This window comes from Pollachius pollachius (assembly GCF_949987615.1).
Source record: "Pollachius pollachius genome assembly, chromosome: 2".
Taxonomy (NCBI): domain Eukaryota; kingdom Metazoa; phylum Chordata; class Actinopteri; order Gadiformes; family Gadidae; genus Pollachius; species Pollachius pollachius.
The window spans coordinates 18542670-18563508 of NC_136935.1; the positions used below are offsets into that span (position 1 = coordinate 18542670).

The 20839-nt window shown below is 43.2% G+C and overlaps 2 protein-coding genes across 2 annotated transcripts; both read left to right on the top strand.

Moving 5' to 3' along the window:
* Nucleotides 1-743: 743 nt before the first annotated feature.
* On the top strand, nt 744-3400 carry myoz1a (myozenin 1a; the record flags this gene model as incomplete). Its single annotated transcript, XM_079730555.1, has 5 exons — nt 744-834; nt 1101-1288; nt 2111-2387; nt 2687-2849; nt 3172-3400. The coding sequence occupies 5 exons, from the start codon at nt 744-746 to the stop codon at nt 3398-3400; spliced, it is 948 nt and encodes a 315-aa protein (XP_079586681.1).
* Nucleotides 3401-4563: 1163 nt separating this feature from the next.
* hhat (hedgehog acyltransferase) lies at nt 4564-20062 on the top strand. The gene is made up of 12 exons (XM_079730551.1): nt 4564-4676; nt 5095-5275; nt 5440-5504; nt 5955-6068; nt 6639-6833; nt 8250-8462; nt 8843-9020; nt 9570-9720; nt 11798-11833; nt 14728-14929; nt 15263-15407; nt 19466-20062. Exons 2-12 carry the CDS (start codon nt 5155-5157, stop codon nt 19540-19542), a joined length of 1497 nt encoding a protein of 498 aa, XP_079586677.1. The 5' UTR covers nt 4564-4676; nt 5095-5154; the 3' UTR covers nt 19543-20062.
* Nucleotides 20063-20839: the final 777 nt, after the last annotated feature.

The following is a 20839-nucleotide window of genomic DNA, read 5'->3' on the forward strand; positions in this document are numbered from 1 at the left end:
TTTATGAAATCCAATAATATATGGCAAGTATGGCAGGGTAGATGACCTCGTTACAGGCCTCTTCAGAATGAATATGTTCGGTAGTCCAACCATTGGATCATTGGCATATTTTGTTTTTCAAAGGCAATCCAGGGTGGCGTTTTTTATTCGTAAGCATTTACAAAACTACAAAAGTCTCCAGGTATGTAACATAAACGATCCACACAAATATCTGAAAACGCTGGTCGCTGTGTGTGTACGTCTAGAAGATACATGATATCTATGCGTGCTGACATAACCCTTGAACCTGAAAATTGAGCTCGGGCCTCGGCCCTCCCCGTCTGAAGACCTCATTGGGCGACGGTCTCATTCGTTTGGCTAATGAGGTTTCACTGTGACGATGTTGTCACTGCTTGTGGTCTTGAGTTCAAACAGCAGTGGCACTAAAAGAAAGAGACCAGGCAGGAAATTGATTATTTAGGTGACTCCCAATCTGATGTTTTAATGAGGAATTCCTCATTGAAACAATAGTATTAAAAATGGTAATTAATAAAACAAATATCATTTAAGAAAAAAAAAAAAGAAAAACATAAACATATACAATGGAAATCTGCTCTTCTGTCAAAGTACGAAAGCTAAACATTGCTATTATGTTTGGTTGATATTTTCTCATCATAATAACCTTCAAGTGGCATTTGAATGGTAAAAAGTAAATGAACCAACTGGATAGGATAGTTTAACTGTATCTCCTGCCTTCTCTAGCCATGTCGCAAGCAAAGCCTGCCCCTCCGAACAAGCGGAAAAAGGGTAATCTCTCCAAGATCATTACAGACCTGGCCCACATCACTCAAGATGGTGAGGTCCCCACAACACCACCTGCAGAATGACCACCAGCACCACACAATCAACATCACCTAGTTAGTTCACTCTGCTTATCTATCTTGTGAATATCTCTATGAATTAAATAATTCTTGGCTCTATGGACACATGTATTTTATTGTGTCTAACTATTATGATAATTTTTACGATACAGAGAAGCTACACATACATTCCTTACCTATACATGGCTTTTTTGCTTGCTTGTGACCCCCATCATCCCCACCGTTGTGCTGTGCGAGCAGAGTTTGATTCAGAGCCAGAGGCGTCCGAGTTCGACCTGGGCAATAAAATCCGGACCCCCCGAGACATCATGCTGGAGGAGCTCTCCCTCATGAACAACAAAGGCTCAAAGATGTTCAGGATGAGGCAGAAGAGGGTGGAGAAGTTCATTTGGGAAAACAACCCAGACGTCTTCTCCAGTGAGTCTATGGTGAGAGCTGTAGATCAATCCATTCATCCCTTCATTCCTCCATCTCTCCGTCCATCCATCCCTCAATCCATCCATCCATCCCTCTATCCATCCATCCAACCGTTCATTCATCCAGTGGCAAAACATAGTTGCCTATGCATGATTTACTGATTATAAATCTTGCGCATGCAGACATGCGTATACACACATGTGAGCACACACACATCGGCACAGGCCGGCATCAGAAAATGCAGGCTTTTCGCGGCCTACCATCAAGAACATTATAACAGGTTGGCACGGCAACCTAACATCAACAACATTCTAACAGGTTGGCAGGGTGACCTACCATCAAGAACATTATAATATGTTGGCACGGCAACCTATTATCAAGAACATTATAACAGGTTGGCACACAAACATTAAAACAAGATAGAATCTTTAGGCCTAAGCTCATTAGAAACCCCAAAATCCCTGAAAATCATGCTAAGGCAGAGGCCCTTCTCAGGGCAAGGCCGATTCCCGTAGGCCCCTCCCAGCCCTGGGCCCTGGTACACTGGCACCCCCTATGCTCACACCAGTGAATCCATCCATCCATCCATCCATCCATCCATCCATCCATCCATCGAGCAGAATTCTTTGAAATACCAAATACCTTTTGGATACATTTGACTACCCCTTTAAGCTTGTTGACTGCTAAACTCTCTTCCAGAATACATTAGGGATGGGTTTGCTAGCCCCAGCTCCTTAAACACATAAGTGAGGACACCAGCTGTTGGAATGTGATTGATTGGATATGTTGAAATAACTTTATTGTAAGTGTTACCTATGAATGGTTGAACACAGGATAACTTGCAGAAGCTGGGCCCCAGTCTGGGCGGACAGGTGGATGGATGCTACTTAGGAAGCACGCAGGCTGGGTGGCTGCTTGGGGCAGGACCCCCCATGCCCCCACCCAAGCCAGGGATCAAAGTGGGCACAGGGGCTGGTGCAGGAGTAACTGGATTGGGAGGTGCAGCTGGAGGAGGAGCAGGAGGTGGAGCAGGAGGTGGGGCCGGAGTAGCAGGTGCAGGGGGTCAAGGAGGCAATCTCCAGGATGGAACAGGTTGGACTCCCCTTAAAGGTTAGTTTGAAGGTATCCTTTTTTCATATTAAGAGTTTGGTGATAAAATGATATATATGTATATTTTTTATGTATATATAGATTTATATATTCATATTTTTTCTTTCCAATCGAATTAAAAAAATATATGAATATATATATACATACATGTAGATATATATGGTTAGATGATAAGTTGATTAGAAAGAAAAAAATCGACCAATCCATATTTTCAAACTTTTAGTGTTTATTGTTGATGTTTGTGTGTTTTCTCTTATCCTACATACTCAATCCCTCAAACAATCCGTTCAATCATTCAGGCGGCGGAATGGATGACCCGACCAACCAATCAGTTGCGAGGACCTATCAGTCTCCATGGGAGAAGGCTATGAAGGGAGACGAAAGCCTCACCTCCACGTTGAGGTCTAAGATGGCCGGGCCGGTGGCCCAGAAGGACCTTGTTCATTACAAGTCCTTCAACAGGTATTCCAGTTCCAACCCTGAGAAACACAAGAGAAACACCTCAAGTTGTATTCGTGGTAAAGGTTGAAAAATACGGTTTAACGTATGTTGCAATGCCTTGTCTGTTGTATCGCTTGTGGATGAATAAATGTGATGTATAATTACAGTTTAATAGTTGTGCAAGAGGGACAGATAGCATACAGCATGTAACCAACATCAGTGGTACCATTGCAGAAACATATCTCTGTTTTTTGATGCATATGGTGAAAGCTATCTCACCGGAATCGAAGTCCCGGTGTTAGGTCAGCTGATTCAGGGTTCTAAACCTGTTCTCCCCTGCCAGGTCTGCCATGCCCTTTGGGGGCTACGCTAAGGCCAACATGCTGATGAAGTTCCAGCTGCCGGACAAACCGGAGGAGGAGCCAGAGCAACCGATCGTTTACCAGCACGAGATTGGCTGCAGGCCCTCGTTCAACCGCACTCCTATTGGCTGGCTGGGCAGCAGCGAGCCGAATAGCATACACATGGAGACAGAGGCAGTGCCATTTGAAGTAGAAACTGATGACCTGTGAAACAGCACACTGTGACGACATCATCAACAACAACATTCAGACAACATCAACAACAACCACAACAACAACATCAACAAAAATGTACAAAAACATCCCTCCATATCACACACACACACACACACACACACACACACACACACACACACACACACACACACACACACACACACACACACACACAACACATAAACATGCTTGCATGCCTACAGAGCTGCACACTTTTTAGCATGCCCACGCTTCATAGGTACGCTCAGATATTTATACCCATGGATAGGTTTCTTTCAATTGGCAACAAAAAAAAATTCTTGATTATGGTCTATAACCAAAGATATGTAGGAATGTATTGGCATGTAATAAGCTACTGGGAAAGGATATTATTCAACATATAATAATCTATCTTTACTGAAATGTCACATCCTGTCCATATTCACAAGTCGGACTACATGTTGGTCACCGGGTTTGTAAAAGATGGAGGATTGACCCTTGAATGAGAGGAGGTTGAAGGTAAAATGGCCTATCTTTGTGGTTGCTGGTTTGCTCTTTGTTGCTTATAATTTTATTAAGTGGATGATATGTTATGTCAATATGTTGGAATGTGCAATGACAAATGGTCTGGATATACAATAGTGACATTTAGTCAGATCTTCACAATAATGGTGAAATGTGATGTTTTCATTTGAAAGTAAAATGTCTTGCTACTGAGCAACTGTACCCCCACATCATTTATCCATAATAAATTATCTCCATTTCAACTTCCTGTGTATCCTACTGTATATTCAAATGTATATATACATATTACAACAGTTATAAAATATACGGCTTCACCGTTTGAGGCCATCTATTGGTTATATGTAATTCACATGCATCTGGTTTGAGCCACAGAATAAAATGCTGTATCGTCATTTTTATATGCATCCACTCATTACGTTCATGACATTGTCAAAAAGATGTGCCTGCCTTCGCAGGACATTCTAAAAATAAAAACAATATCTCAACGACAATGAAAAAAATTGGCAAGCTTTTATTTTGAAATATGTGGACAAGCTGGCACCGGAAGTGTGTTTCTGATTCGACCCCACTGGAGCCGCTCTTCTACCGACCCGACGCTCTTCCTCAGTAGGAGCATTCAATAGAAAGCGTATGCCCTATCTGTCAGTTAAGTTCTGTACTCTACGGGGTGTTAATGCTCTGTGCAAAACGTTGACTGCAGTTTGGTCAATTTAGCCAAAGAACTTTCTAGAGCACGAGGCTATTGTTGAGTTTTACACTTAGGAAGGTAAGCCAAGTTGCATTCCGTCAGTGATATCAGAGATGGTTACATAGTGTGTGTTCTAGGAAGAGGAGACAGCCCCACTAACATCATCACTAACTTTCACCTGGCCTTTGGCTCATCGGGCACTTGTATCCGGTCCTTACACAATCATAATTGCTCCTCAGAAAATACATTATTCTCAAGACAACTTAAATCTCACAACTTAATATACGTTTGTAACATTGGCATACTTTCGAAGCATCCACAGGGAACACTTGGAGGAAATGCCAATTTATCGCTTTTGTAGCTGTAGGTATGACTTTGATATGGTATGACATGACCGTGTGTGTGTGTGTGTGTGTGTGTGTGTGTGTGTGTGTGTGTGTGTGTGTGTGTGTGTGTGTGTGTGTGTGTGTGTGTGTGCGTGCTGGCGCGTGCACAGGTCAATGGAACACCATGGACAGGCTTGCAGAGTGTGTGTGTATGTTTTAGGTACACTCTGATGGCTTCTGGATCAGTAAGCCGTTTGGCAGCTCTGCCACGGACAGAGATCCTCATATACTGGATACTCTCCTTTGGTTCTCATTTCTACTCTTTCTATCAACTGCACAGATTCTCCAAAGGTAAAGAAAACTAAGTACATTTGATTAAAATTATACATTTGCCTATTCTACTTCCCCTTCCTAGGCCCAAATTAACACTTAAAGCCTTGCAATACACCCAAGAACTGTCCATCAGAACCCACTCAGCACTAACCAATAGCAAACAACATCATGTTTCATCACAGAACACAAAACAGGATTGGAGAGAGATTTTCAGCTGGAACCAGGACTTCTTCCAGGCTTAAGGAGGGTATGATACCGTACACACAGACAGTAGTTTCAGACAGTACACACTTTAGTGCATAAAGAATATCTAGTTTGGAATTGTAAATATAATGTTAATCCATTCCTCCTTGAGTGGACTTATTACTGGAAATCCTAAGCCTACAGCCTGATACTGAAAACATTTTGTTGGATATTGAGGTCCCCCAATCAAACCCCAAATTAATTCCAAGTATTTTCTGTTTAGTGAACTGTACAGGCTGTTCAGTACACAGGATGCCTTTGGTTCCATATTAGTAATAGGCAAGTAACTGATAACTGAAGCTGTAACAATTGAACTATAAATGTAAGCCGTTATATATATATATATCTTGGCATTTTTATAAATGGTAGTATTTAGTGTTTACGTGGATATAGTGTAGACATGAGTCCTGAAGCCCACATCTGAGCACACAGTGACGTTGGGGGTCTCTGTCAGGACCCTGCAGACTTTGAGTGGAGTTTCTGGACTGAGTGGAGCAGGAAGTCTCTGCTGTGGTCTCTGACCGGCCATGCTCTGCTCTCCATCTCCACGGGCCTCTTCATACCCAAGGTAGGCAGAGGAAACTGCCTTTCTACACCCGTCTAAAGGCATCACAGCTAGTATAATAATGCAAATGCTACATCTGAAAGTTGTACTATAATTTCAACATTAGCTTTGCAGATTTCCTTCTCAATTTGTGTTTTTGGGCAGCAATTGGGCAGTGATGATGTCAATTTTTTTGTACTCTGCAACATAGAAACCATACAAAACCTTCCAATGAGATTTATCATTGGCGTATCAGTATTCTTTCCTATTCCAAACCTTTTGCAAATATATATAAGGCATAGGCCCAGGATCTAACATGAAAACCTCCCACTGCCTATGGCAACAAGAATCGACCATTTGGCAGGTAAAAAAAATATAATTTTAAAACCTTTGCTTGGCAGGGAAATAAGGCAAGTTAATTTTGGGCCATGAATAGACCTACGGAACAAATGATTCCATGTGATGGGTTTTGTAGGCAGCTGCTTTTTAAATTGTATATTTATCTGATGATATTTATCTGATGATAATGCAGCTATCCCTATGACGATTTCACCTCATTTCCAGAACCTCTCTTCCCCTGGTCTCCCTCCACAGCTCAGGGTGCCGGTGCTGCTGGTGTACGGCCTGCTGGCGGCCGGCGGTGTCTTGGGGCTGAAGGGTTTGTGCGTGCTGCTGCTCCACCTTGGCCTGTCCTTCATCGTGGCTCAGCTGCGGCGGCCGGCCCTGTGTTGGGCCTGCAGTCTGCTGTCGCTCTCCACCCTCCACATCCCCTCACTGCTCAAGATACAGGTAGACAGGTCCTCATTACAAAGTGCAGGCCATATAGAACATGAAATGTATGAAAAATAATGCACACCCATGAACTTTACAGAACAATGAGGATATTTTTTTGTATAATTAGTAATATTATCCTAATATTATTATTATTTATTTTTTTTGTTCTCTAATAAAGTAGACAATGTTCAACATTTGTAATGTCGTGGCTACTAACTACTGGGGTTTAGACCACCGGCTTGTTGAATACTCGATTCTGATTAGTCAATCATTTTCCATGAAGCTGCATTATTTTTCGTTATACCACAGCACTGTTTAATACTTGATCCTTATGGATCAATAACCTTCCACGGGTGTGCATTTTTTTTATCACTATACCCAAGCGTTTTTTAATACTTCCTCATTGTTGTATAAAGTTCATGGCTGTGCATTATTTTTCAATAGTGGAACGTCGTCCATTGAACAGTTCCCAATCAATTTGCTGCAAATGCAGCATTAGAAACAATGGTTGAATACAACTATTGACCAGATGTTTCCTTAAAAAATGATATGCTCACAGTCCCTGGTGGACGAGGTTATTTAATAACACTGTCGTTCATCTTTTTACAATAACAGGACAGCCTTGTTATATATTTTTATAGATATTGCTAGCTTTTGTTTCAGTACTGGAATTTAATGTTTAGTCTCCCATTACGTTCTGTTTAAGGGTGTTTTAGAGTCATTATTTAAGTGTTATTTGTCAGAAATGGCAAAGCTATCAGCTATTAGTGAATCAAATGCTCTGAGAGAATATGTATTCCAGGTTGACATCTTGCTTTTTTCTGGCAATTTCTGGTCTCTCTCTTTACAACTCTTGAATCTAATCTACAGCACCTACAGCAACCTATTTTTCATATCTTGATACAATCAAAGAAGCCAGTCTAGGATCATTTGAATATATTGTGTTCCTCTCTTCAAATAGAAACAGGCAGGAATATAGTAAGTTGGCATGAATGTTGGTCTGTAATATAAAGATGTGAGCACTAGATGGTGGAAGATACTAACACGATATCAGACTGAACATTCTGAGTTTACCTCTGGTTCACCTGTATGCTATTCAGGGTATTTATTCTTGCTTATTTCATCAGGCTTCAGGCATCAAGTATTTATCATCTCAATGTATTTTGTTGATTATCTTGGTTAATTAACGAAGAAAAATAGAAAGAAAGAAAATCCATCTATCTTGTCTAAAATGTTGTGAAAGAGGCTTATGTATCTGATGGTCAGTGTAGCCCTTTTACAGCATACGTTTAAAATGTATTCTACTTACTCAACAGTTTTCTACTGAAAGACCAAAGAAACGCTCTCTTTGCGTGCTTTTATTTTCCCATGCCTTCTGGCGACGGATAGGACTCTAATAATAGAAGTAATGAATGCACGTTCCCCCGACAGAGAGCATGGTATGACACAGAAGAGGAATACTATCTGCTGCTGTTTAGCGTGGCGGTTTGCGGCCTCCGCATCATCAGCTTCAGCCTGGAGCACTGCTGGCGCCCCCTGGAGGCCGTCAGGGTAGTGCAGCTCTTCTGGTTGCTGTCCTACTCCTTCTACCATCCCTTGTTCTACAATGGGCCGATCATCACCTTCAAGGACTACACACAGCAGGTAATCCAGGGCCTTCTCAGTACTACTCTCATTTTGGGGATATAGCCCGAATGTTTGATCAACGTTACCTGGAACCCATAATGGCTGGTCACTCACGTGGCAGCATGCGTTAAACTCGAAATTTGAGTCTGCTTTTACATATTATCCATATATACGTTTTAAAACATTGTGCATATAGGTCGCAATTTGGACCAGGATTAGTCCGTAGCATTGCTATGCAACCCACAACATCACGTTTGATCTAAAACAGAACATTTATAGTTTGGTTTTGCTTGAATGAAAAACTAAACCGTGTTACACATTCACCCGCCCCACATACAGAGCGAGTAGCGGGCCGTAAGTATAACACAATGCCAACGACCTGTGGCTGTTCTCTGTAGATGCGGCGCTCGGCGGGGGAGAGCTTCTCCGTGGACGGCGTCCTCCGTTACGTGGTTCTCCGAACGGGAAGGATCGTCCTGTGGTGGCTGACGGCAGAGTACATGATCCACACCATGTACATGCACGCCATCCAGGCTAATGAGACCTACTTAGAGAGCCTCCCTCCCTGGGCCCTGGGTATGCCCCCCCGCCCCCCCACGCTGCATCATTAAGGAGGGTTTAATGTACAGGAGTCAGCTGGGTCACTTCAGACCCTTGTCTGGATACAAAGGGTGCGAGTCAGAGGAAAATGTCTCGCAAGAAATGCGAAACTCATTTTTTGCTAACAACTCGAAGGTCTCCTCACTCTGACAAATTATCCTAAATGGTTTGGTAAACAACGTGGACTATACACATAATAAATCGTACAGGTGCACAAGGAATATCCAATGGCAATCCAATCGGAGTTGGATTTATTGTTTCTGCAGCTTTTATCGAACATGATCGACTCGGGTTCCCCGACTGAAATGACTTCTCATCAGCTTTTGTCTTTAGCGAGAAGGAAGCGCAAGCATTTACACACCGGCTCACCACCCCTGATCCCGAGGGGAGTTTCTATGTCTAAAAATGGTCCGGACATGCACATGTTTTGTCCCACCTCCCTAAACCTCAATCTAAGCATTTCTCCTGTTGTCTGCCTTTGGTTTCACCCCATGTGACCCCCATCCACTTGGTGTCACGCGGCAGGCGGCCTGGCGCTGGCTCTGGTCCAGTTCTTCTACGTCAAGTACCTGGTGCTGTTCGGCCTGCCCTCCATGCTGGCCACGGTGGACCGGCTGTCCCCCCCCGCGCTGCCCCGCTGCGTGAGCACCATGCACAGCTTCACAGGCATGTGGAGGTGGGTCACACGCACGCACGGGCACACGCACGAACACACAATGGCAACCCTGTGTGGGGATTATTGTATATTATCTGCGTTGTATCTGCTGAGTAGGAGAATTACTATTTTGCAACATAAGGGTACAAATTCGATAGGATGATGTTGTTATCACATTTTAAAAGAGTTAATGATAGGATTCTATTGTGAAAAGCAGAGCTGCATTATTATGGGAACACACAAAATTGCAGACATTTATGCTGGAGAAAAGGCCTTCCTACGCAGTCTTAAAATCTATACTGTTGAATGGTACTTTGATATAAATCAAATTCCACAAAGTTGCACAGGCTTACTTTTCTCTGCAGCATTTCAAAGTGTCTGTTGACATCCATCATCCTATTTGATGACTTGGGTCATTGGTTTTTCTTCAGGCAAACCCGAATACTACTACAAACTAAAATGACAAGCAGTTGAGCAATTACATGAGATGGCATACAAATAGACATTGAGGCAATTCTGTGTTCATTTGTAACTGTTGGAAATAAGGGCTTGACTTGAGAGAGATACGTCAGCCAGCTGAACCACAATTAGTCTAAAGTCCCTTTCAAAATTGGAATCTTTTTTTAAAACACCCCATGCAGTCCATAGCCTCATCTCATTTACTTAGCCAATAGGGCCAAACTTGTTTCATCCTTCTCCGATAAACAGTTCTTTCTAGCTACCAAGGTCTTCCTCCTTTCCTATGATGGCCTGCACATATATAATGTAATTCCACATTGCTAGTTTCATCGTGCGATGTGCTGTCGGTGTTCCTGGACTAGAGGGGTAGGTAAAACCCCTGTGGAGTACCTCAAGTGGTCTACTGACTGCAACAATCAGATGCTCCGATCACAGGGCTTTATCTCATCTCCTGTCATTTGTGGCAATCAGAACAATTGGTTGGCGTAGCAACAAAACCATTTGCAGCCTTTTCTAGAGAAAACAAACCAAATAAATAAAAGCTAACCTCCCTTTCCCAATCCACTGCGGACAATAAAGGGTTTGTTAAGGTTGTATTCTGTATCTTTTGTATTCTTTGTGTTCCTATGTTAGAATTTTTGTGTTGTTATTTAGCGTCAGTAAGGTTATGTTGAAGTGTTCGACAGATTCTTTCTTCAAAGCTGACATTTCCCAGAGCATTCACTGCCATGTGAAAGAACACACGCCCTGACACCCACGCGTGCTTCTTCTCTGTAGGGGATACCTGGAAGATTGTGCCAAACATTCCCTTCAAGTAAACAATAAAAACGTTATTATTGTGTGGTCTTTCTCCTGTGAAATAAATCCAGGGCTCAATATTCCTCCTCTCAGAATAGTATCAAAAATATTCCAAGGAACACGTTTAGTACCCAAACAGAAGTTAATCATGAGACTGGATGAACATGCTCTATTGGGTCTCGGCTTGTTCTTATTGTATTTCCAAGTGGCCAGCAATCTTGCTACATTTCACCCACTGTAAAATACAAAATTAATCCAGCAAGTGCCATAATACTAATTTATGAGCTGACGTGATGTTGTTCTGAGTGGGGGTTGTCCCTTTTAACATCAGCTCTGTATTTCCCAGGCTCCATCTAACCACTAGTTTGCGTTTCTAGCTGTAAGCGTCAGGGATAACCCTCCTAGCCCGGAGAGACCCCAGTCAGTTAAGGGTGGTGGGGTTTAAGGCGTAAAGGTAGGAGGATCAAATTAATCCCAGATTGATGTGCTGACACAGAGAACCCCCCCACCCCCTCCCGCTGACTGGCCAACTGCCAACTGCCCCCACGGAGTAAAGCGTAACGCTGCTAAGCCTCTTTATGGACGGCCAGCGATGCTTTATAAGCACGGTTACGAGACGGCCTTTCAATTCCTAATGTGCCCTGAGCACACACACACACACACACACACACACACACACACACACACACACACACACACACACACACACACACACACACACACACACAGAGCTCTATTTCTGTCACTGCTGAGGGTGTTCAGGTGTTTCTGAGCCTGGTCTATATCAGTATGTAAATGTCTGATTCAATAGCGATGTTTTCCCTTCCTCTTCTCATTGTAGGCATTTTGATGAGGGTCTGTACCGCTGGCTCATCAGGTGAGAGACACTTCCCTGTTCGGGGACTTCTGGATGCTCACATTCAAATGTTAATCCATTGTTTTTCACATCGATTTGAATCTTTTCAAATGGAAAAAAAAAATAATAAATGGAGGGCTTCTTTTGTTTGTTAATGTGAGACAAATTTAATTTCCAGGCAGTTCATTGTTGTTGCCAAGCAGCTCATTTCCAGCGATGTAGAAAATGATGCAGCAAAGAATACACTCACCTTCTAAAAGGTGTCAATCTCCAACTTCCTGCAAAATAGTACATTTTAAAGTTCAGCATTATTCATAATGATAGGGGGTGACTTAGTTTTACAGTTAAATTATTTACTTCCCATTTTCCCCCTTCCTGGTGTAATATCGGCTTGTTAAATATGCGCACATGAAATGTGGACATAATGTATAAGTTTGGTGTGTTACTTTGTTTGTAACACATGTCATTAGTTTGTCAGCTTTTAATGACAGACACTGGGCTAAACAGACCCCATAGGAGCTGGAAGCTCCTATGGGGAACATTAAGTGTCATACTCTATTTATTAATATTATATTCATTAGACCTATTAGTTCTTAATTGGTTGTCTTTAATTATAATTCCATCTAGCTGACATTAACTGATTATTTACTACCATTTCATGAAGGAACCATATAATAAAGATACAATATATATATTTTTTTGTAGATCTTCTTTTCTTTTTTATATGTTTTCAAATTGTTCCGCACAACCATTGGTGGAAATCATTATCAACCCATCCAAGGAGGCCACATTAACATTGCAAATTCAAGTTTCCATTTCAACCGACGTCCATTATCTCTCTCTCTCTCTCTCTCTCTCTCTCTCTCTCCCCCCCCCCGTGGTAATTATCCCTCGTTGGATGCAGAGCGCGAGCCGTGACGCTCCGGCCCCCACGAAATGGCCGATAAAGGGCTTCTAATGCAGTTCTGAAAATGTGCTTTAATGTGTGAAGAGCCCTAGATGAGCGCGTAGGTGTGTTGGGTCGATGCCAGCCACATGAATCATTTGCCCGTGCCCCGGTCCCCTCCTCCCCCCCATCAGAGTGGCTCATTCCTCGGTTGTTTCAATAGACCCTCTCACCTGCTCTGCCTCCCGACTTAGCAGGCTTCCAAGAACAGGGTTTTTTTGTCGAGTGGCCGTGTCCTCCATTTGACAAGGGTCTGATAAGTTCAGAGTCTCTGAGGCCGGGGATAGTTTGGCATAAATAAAGACAGATTTATGGGTTTATTCATCAGAGTTCATTCATCGGAGCATTGCCCGGCCCATCGGCCAACACTGCTCACCAGACCGCAGCCCGCAGCCTGTTTGATGTGAGGGTGCTTTTTAATCCTCACTTGCATTATCTGCTGCTCCAGCTTAGTTTTCATGGCCGTTGAGTATTGGTTGAGTTTACCTGGCTGACCAGCCTAGTATCCAGGGCATGTGAAGATATTGGTTGAGTTTACCTGGCTGACCAGCCTAGTATCCAGGGCATGTGAAGATATTGGTTGAGTTTACCTGGTTGACCAGCCTAGTATCCAGGGCATGTGAAGATATTGGTTGAGATTACCTGGTTGACCAGCCTAGTATCCAGGGCATGTGCATAGATATCCGTTGAGTTTACCCTCATATCCTCATGTGAGCTGACCCCGTTTACCAGCGTAGTTTCCAAGGCATTCGATTGTAGTCTGGTTTGCTAAACCTGGTTAACCAGCTTAGTTTCCAGGGCTCTGAATGGATTTGTTGTTCGGCTGAGTGTCTGTCTGCCTCAGCAGGGCAGGGCAGGCTGCTCCCCGCCGTCCACGGCTGCAGGAAATGCTGGCTCATCTTTCAGGAACATTGATTAGCCACAGGCTGTCCGAGATAATTAGTTCCCAGCTGGGCGACTCTGGGCTGAAAGAGATGTTGGCTTGTAAGTATGGCAGAGGGATCCAGTGCGATCAGGAGGCCGCGGGCCCCGGGGGACCCAGTGAGAGGTCCCTGTGATACCAGCGTTCACCCTTCAATAGGTCGAGATATTCCCTCTGGGGCCGGGCTGTGCTCTGCGGTGAGCTTTTGTGGGAAATTAATCTTGTTTTTGACAAACGAACAACAAGTCATTGTTTTCGATGTGGTACAAATAGAATGTTTCATCGTTTTTGAACCCATTTCTTGAGGCTTATAGAATTCAGGTTTTCGTATAATTTAAATGGTTGTGTATACATTACTGTCAATTCTGTTTGTGTATTTATTGAATGACCGTTTCCTTTGTGTTGGCAGTCTTCAAACCGCTCATTCGCCATCCAGCACAAACAGGCCCAATTGGTTATCCTATATACAATGAACAGTTTAAAGGAGTGATTCCACCATCTGGTGCTTTGCTAGTGGGATGAGCTGTCACAGAGAAGCACTGAATACCAGGCCTGTCGCAGCGCATAAACGCTCATTATGAAGCATGGAGCCGTTTGGCTCGTCCATGGTCCACATTTACACAACAGTATCCCTATCTGAATGAAAAATAAACTGAAAACCCGGGGGAATATGACGTGAATTATTCCACTGACAGGTCCTCTTTAGGTTTCATTGATGTTCCATGATCGCGCCAGCCCCTCACTGAAATACAGTACGACCACGAGCGGCTCGGCTCTCTGAGAAGCTATAGATTGGTAACATAGGTACATTGATATAAGTTGCATACAAATATACGTACAAACCAGGTGTCCGGCACAGATAAAAGAAAAGGGTTATAGGACACCGACCTTTCTGCCCAGTAATGTTGGATGGTAGCTCAGAGAGTGACTCAACCAAACCTCAGCTCTACATCAGGCCTTTTCTGTCCACTACATTATCAATCTAGGTCCATCCCGCCACACTCATGATGGTTCCCCATTATGCTGCTGTTCCCCACCTGCTCCCAGGTACATCTACGTTCCTCTGGGAGGCTCCCGCTATGGCCCTGCCTACAAAGCCCTGGCCACCGGCCTGGCCTTTGGCTTTGTGTGCCTCTGGCACGGCGGCCACGACTACCTGCAGTACTGGGCCTTAATGAACTGGGCCGGGGTGCTGGTGGAGACCGCACTCAAGGCCCTCTTTGCAACCTCCATCGTGGAATCCTTTATTGTAAGTCACCAGTAAATACTCTGTGTTTGGGGTGGTTTGAGAATGCACAACGATGCCGGAGTGTGTAAATAAATCCCAATGCAACGTTTGTAGATGATGTTCTGTGTACACTTCCTCTTTCATACGGAAGCATGCGTGTGCAGAGAGCATTCAGTATTATGTGAACATCTGTTTATTCAAACAGGGCTTTGACCTCGGCCAAGGCCATCTTCTACTTTATGCTGGTTAGAGGAACAGGCCACTGGAGGAGGGTGTGGGGCAGGGCATGCTAGGACTTGAGCGCAGCGGAGAGTGTGGCTTGAATAATAATAATGGGTCTGGTGCCGTTCCCAGGAGCGGACCCTCTCGGCGGCCATGAAGAGGCGCGGGGCGGCCCTCCTGTCAGGCGGCTCCACCGCCATGCTTATCCTCTCTAACCTGCTCTTCCTCGGGGGGACGCACGTCGGACGTCTCTTCTGGAAGCGTGTCTTCGTCCAAGGTGAGCTGCCTCTTCCCTGGCGCTCCCATGCAGGGTTGCTACGGCCAGCCTCGGCCCAGTGGAGGAGTGTCTACGGTCGGAGCGTCAGATTGTATATGGCCCTCACACTTTATCCAAACAATTTGTGTGTCTGTGTGTGTGTGTGTGTGTGTGTGTGTGTGCATGAAATACAAATGTAGAGGGTTTAGTGTTTATATTTTTAAATGTTCATGTATGTAGGAAGGTAGATAGTACGCTGTAGAATGGATGTGGACAGACAGGAACTATAATATAGAAAGAATCACAATTACTTTGATATGGAAATCCACCTATACCCCTTTTTCTCTCAGTTTGGCTTCATCTCACATCAGGATGCCTACAGGAAGACCCAGACCTTGGTTTTCTAATCCAAAGCCTTAGACTCGGAAGAAAACAGCCTAACCAGTCAACTATCTGATCCCCACCTTCATTAATATTAATGCTTTATTGTTTTGGGAGGGAGAATATTGAATGGCTGAGGTGTTAACATAGAACCTCTCATAGGGTAGTGGCAGGAGGAAATATGCAATATTTGTATATTTGGAGTCTGCTATGCCAATGCATGTCTTGCTTCATGTCTCTATTTTTGGCTGATCTTGTACCTTAAGCAGCAGGCCATCTGGGAGTCACGATTCCCACATTATCCAATGTTGAAGGTGATAAATATGCCAATTATTCCAAACATTGTCATCCATGCATAATTACCCATGTGTTATCAAACACCCTAACAAAAAAACATGTGACCCATCTCTCTTCTACACTGCATTGAAACGCCATTAATTCAGCGCAGAGTTCATGTGGAAAAGGGTAGATTTTATTCAGGCTTCTCGGAGGCTTCAGGACTTAAAATCTGCACCAGTATCCTGTTGACTAGCGCTCCAGGGACGCTGATAGCAATGTCTCTGATCCATGCTATGAATCTCTGAATTGACTGTGTTTCTCAAGAGTCATCCAAGAGAAACACGTCAATCATCGGCCAAGTGTGCATACAAATATAAAAAAATGAGACATGTCCAATTGTTTAATGAGGTGGAAAAGGGAGGACGTATTAGGGGATGTGGTTTAAGTAAGTGTAGCGAGGTCTGTGCTACATGCCACCTAGGTGACTTCTGCTGGGCTCCTCCAGACAAAGGACTCCGGTTGTCGCAGTTGAAACCGGTTTAATGTAAAAGTTTTGCAGAAGATGATACATGGCTTCCTTCCTTCGAAGGGTGCAAATTACATATTCAATGACAAAACTATGTAAAAACATTTTTTTATATTTAAATATATATTAAATATATATTTAATAAGCCATATAATGTTAAACTAATTAACGTTATATTTTATATAATTATTATATAACAGAATCAGAATCAGAAAACTTTATTGATCCCCGGGGGGGAATTGTTTTGTTCCAGGTGCTCCGTACAAATAGAAATTACAAGCATAGAAGATAAGATTATAAAAAATAGAAAATTATAAATAAAATACAATAAAATAAAAGTAAGAATAAAGTAAGAAGTGGACATCTAAGTGAAAGTCGACATCTCTTAGTGGGTTATATAAAACGGCTCCATATTTCTCCTCCGCCGTCCGGTTTGAACCGCAGCTGTCAGGGTTGCTAGGTGACAGGAGCGGCGCGTCATCACGCGAGGTAAAGTTGATTACCGGCTTGTTACGCAAACTTTTAATGCTCCGTAGGGCAGACTGTCTCATTTAAAAACGTTTGTTCGGCCTTCAGTCCGGCCTTCACGGTCTACGAAGGCCACACCTTCATAGACCGCGTCCTTCAAAGGATACGTCCCCTGAATTGAGACACAGCCATTGATTACTTAATGATTACTCAAGGTACAACAGGTGTGCGACCTCACCAGGCCCAGAGTCCAATCAGCCTTACTGGGGCCAGGTGAGGCGGCTTAAACCAGCCATCATTAAAATACACACCCACAGTTAATATTTATAGTTTCAATCCCCCAGATTGCCGTCCTCTCGGTCACTGACTGGAAGAAAGTAAAATGTATGTATGTATGTTTTCAATGTCTTCAACATGATCACATTTTATCTTTTGTTAACGACCAACCAACAACTTCACTCTTATATAAAAACATTATTTAAGGTGTTTCCTATTTAAATGTGCAATGTGTAAGATTTGGCCGAGATAATCCTCCACACTCCCATTTACAAGGAGAAAACCATTGGTTTTTCAACATTTGAATCCTCAGTCATCCATACATTGTACGAGAAACGGGCTGTATGTATTTTTGCATTGGCGGTTGTAATCCCCAATTTCACCTCAGTCGCTCTCGTGAGTCGGCCCGATAATGTCAAACCGGTTTGAAAAAAATAATTGCCCTCCCGACTGTATGGGGGGCCTTAAAATATGTCTCTAGAGACCCACTACACGACAATCAGAGCTGACTTGACCACTATTGGGGGCGGTTTGACGCTTAGCGGGTCAGAGCCTTTATTGCCTAGAGCTGTGTCCAGCAGTGGACCACAATGTTAACCCTGGTTTTGTTTCTATTTCTATCATTTATTTCTCTGTCGTGATTGACCAGGGGTTAGGGAAGGCCCTCTGAGCAGCGCTGCTTTGGTCCTAATGTTGGAATGAGGCTGATCTCTGAAGGGACAGACTGGTATTACGAGATGTAAAGGACCTGGCCTGCTCAGATAGCTGCTGACTTAAGTAAAGATCTCTGCAACCCGATACATAGCTGTCTTTGACATGACATGGTTCTTCTTCACATTCTGTTGACAATTGTAGTTCATTTTTTTCTTACACATTGCACCATTAAGTTTTGACATTTTGAACCTTTTGATTTTAAGTGCAAGGGGTTTCACTAGTATCCTTCATAAAACACCAAGGGAGAGCAGTGATCTTATTAAAACCAGATCAATGATTTGAAATCAGCCTGCTTGAGATGAGTTTAGGAGGGCTGCCTGCCAGTATAAGCAGATACACATATACTTTGTGTGTGTGTGTGTGTGTGTGTGTGTGTGTGTGTGTGTGTGTGTGTGTGTGTGTGTGTGTGTGTGTGTGGGGGTGTGTGTGTGTGTGTGTGTGCTTTTACAGCATGTGTGTTTCACTGGGCCTTCTTCTCCGGCTACAATGAACAACTGCACAGTTGGAATGAAGTTAAGATGATTTATTTTGTTAAAATGTGCAGAAGTTGACCCTCTGACTGGCGACACAATACGACTGTGATGAGTTATTACAGAGGGGACTGATTGGAGCCTCTGGGATATGCTGATTAATGGCTGACTGAATATGTTAAGGAACATTGTACTCATTCTTATCCACTTGAAAAGCAAATGCCGTTCTCAGTTAAATCAGAACAATCAGGCAAGACTCCAATAGATCCAGTGTATCCATTACATTAGACAAAGTTTTTTTTTCGTGAAACATGAATAATACCAGTTTTAAGCGAAGGGGCTGGTTTAGTACAGTCCCTGTCTTGCAGGTATTGTAGGCAATTTTTTTTAACACATACATTTTGTAAAAGTTCCTTACAACCTTGAAGCTTAGAGTAGTTTGCTCCGGTTCCTCGTTGAAATGTCAAGGTAGTCAAGAAAAACATGTTCCAAAAACCTTTCCAATGGAAAGGTTTTTTTCACTCTTTAGGTTTTTTGTGGGAACATCATGGTTTTGTGTTTTTCTCTTTTGACGTTTTTGGAACGACGATGGACACAATGAATACCTGTCGGTTTTACTGAGGAGAAACTGGACAAAAGCCTCCCGGCGTCCTCCTGCGTGTATGCACGACGCCGTTAGGGCGCATGTAAAAACGGGATTGTGAAGCACATGGGAAGAATGGGTGATTGAGATGCATTGTGGTGGCAGGTGCAGGTCAGAGAGGGGCAGGCGGTGGGGAGCCCGCTGCAGACAGCTGCAGACAGGAGGGAAAGCCGGAAAGGTTACAGTCAATCACACTGCACTCGCCAACTTCTCAACCAAGGAAGATTGTGTGTTATTTTCACAAAGACGTCCTCCAGGATATACTGTATGAGATATCTGTGTTTATTCAACTTCTGAGCCTTTATTTTCCATTTTATTTCAGGCTGGTCAACCATCGCTCCACCCATGTTGGCTTTCCTGTACTGCTTCGCTCAGGTCGGCCTGGAACGCGCACCCTGACCCCGCCCCACCCCAACAGTCCCCTATACAGTAACAAGGTCGACGAGAACTGCTGTTAGTCCACTCAGCAGGCTCCGGTGTCCGCGGCTCCTCGGGCCCCCAGCCAGGGTGTCGTCTGTCAGGCAGGGCCCAACCAAACTCCCCCGGACTGAAGTGGAGCCAGACACCTCCAGCGACGCCGGGCCGCTTCAGAGGGCTAACAGGAGGCTGCCTGGGCCAGCACAGCTTCAACACATTCAACCTCAGCACAGTTGCTAATCGTGATCATTTCCAATCGTTGTTTGTATTAAATTTGTTTTCTAATCCTGAAAGCGACACTGAATATCGGTTTGAACTGGGAGTGTAAGCGAAAACAAACAAAGATGCTATAACAAAGGAAATATGAGATATATTTATATGATGCTTAATCATGACGCTAGCATTAACGCAAGTCTAGATATCCTTTATGGTTTGTTAAATGGATCATTGCAATGCTATATTTGTTCTGTTGTGGAAATGTATGATGGATGTTTCGTAACAATTATTTTATTTTTTTCAACAGTTTCTGAAATAAATGCTTTTTTAATCCCAAACCAGTAATCAGCTAAAATAAAATATAGTTTAAACCCATATGGTAGAGAGGTGACATGTAAAACATTTCCAATTTCTGTCATTGACACATTTATGCAATTATCCAAAGGACAAAACCCAAAGCTTTCATACTTTAGCGTTGGTAATCAGCAGAGCCTGTGCTTGATCAGCTCTTAGGGGTTTCATGACTCGCTCGCTATTCTTGGTTAGTGGATTATTGAAGCTGTGGTATTAAGTAGGATAAGGTTGCTGGGTCACAAAGAAATCTTCTTAAATGAGCACCAAAGTCTACGGCGCAGCCACCGTAAGAAGATAAGCCCACACAATACACCGGCTGATACACGGCTTGGCTAGCTTGTCAATTAGGTAACCTTATTAGGGCCAAAGATAAGACAAAAACAAAGGCAAGTTGCAAGGGTGTCATAGTGTTAACAAACGGCATAGAATATATATATTAATAAAATATTTATTATGAACAGTATCACAGTTTAAGTATTCCAATGTGCTTGCCATTGATACCTTTCTGAATACATGAAATCGTGTGTTTAATACATATATATATATATATATATATATATATATATATATATATATATATACGTCTACAGGCATGTGCATTTTACATATGACAGAATAATGCAGCCAAAATTATCAAATTTCGTATAAACAACTCATTCCAGTATAATTGGTGGATCCAGAAGTCTGGTAAGGTAGGCACATCCTAGAG

Excerpts from the sequence above, each read along its gene's own strand:
- hhat (XM_079730551.1), top strand. The coding sequence starts at position 5,155 with ATGGCTTCTGGATCAGTAAGCCGTTTGGCAGCTCTGCCACGGACAGAG. Across the intron at positions 6,069-6,638 it reads CGGGCCTCTTCATACCCAAG|CTCAGGGTGCCGGTGCTGCT; the intron begins GTAGGCAGAGGA and ends CTCCCTCCACAG. Across the intron at positions 11,834-14,727 it reads CTGTACCGCTGGCTCATCAG|GTACATCTACGTTCCTCTGG; the intron begins GTGAGAGACACT and ends ACCTGCTCCCAG.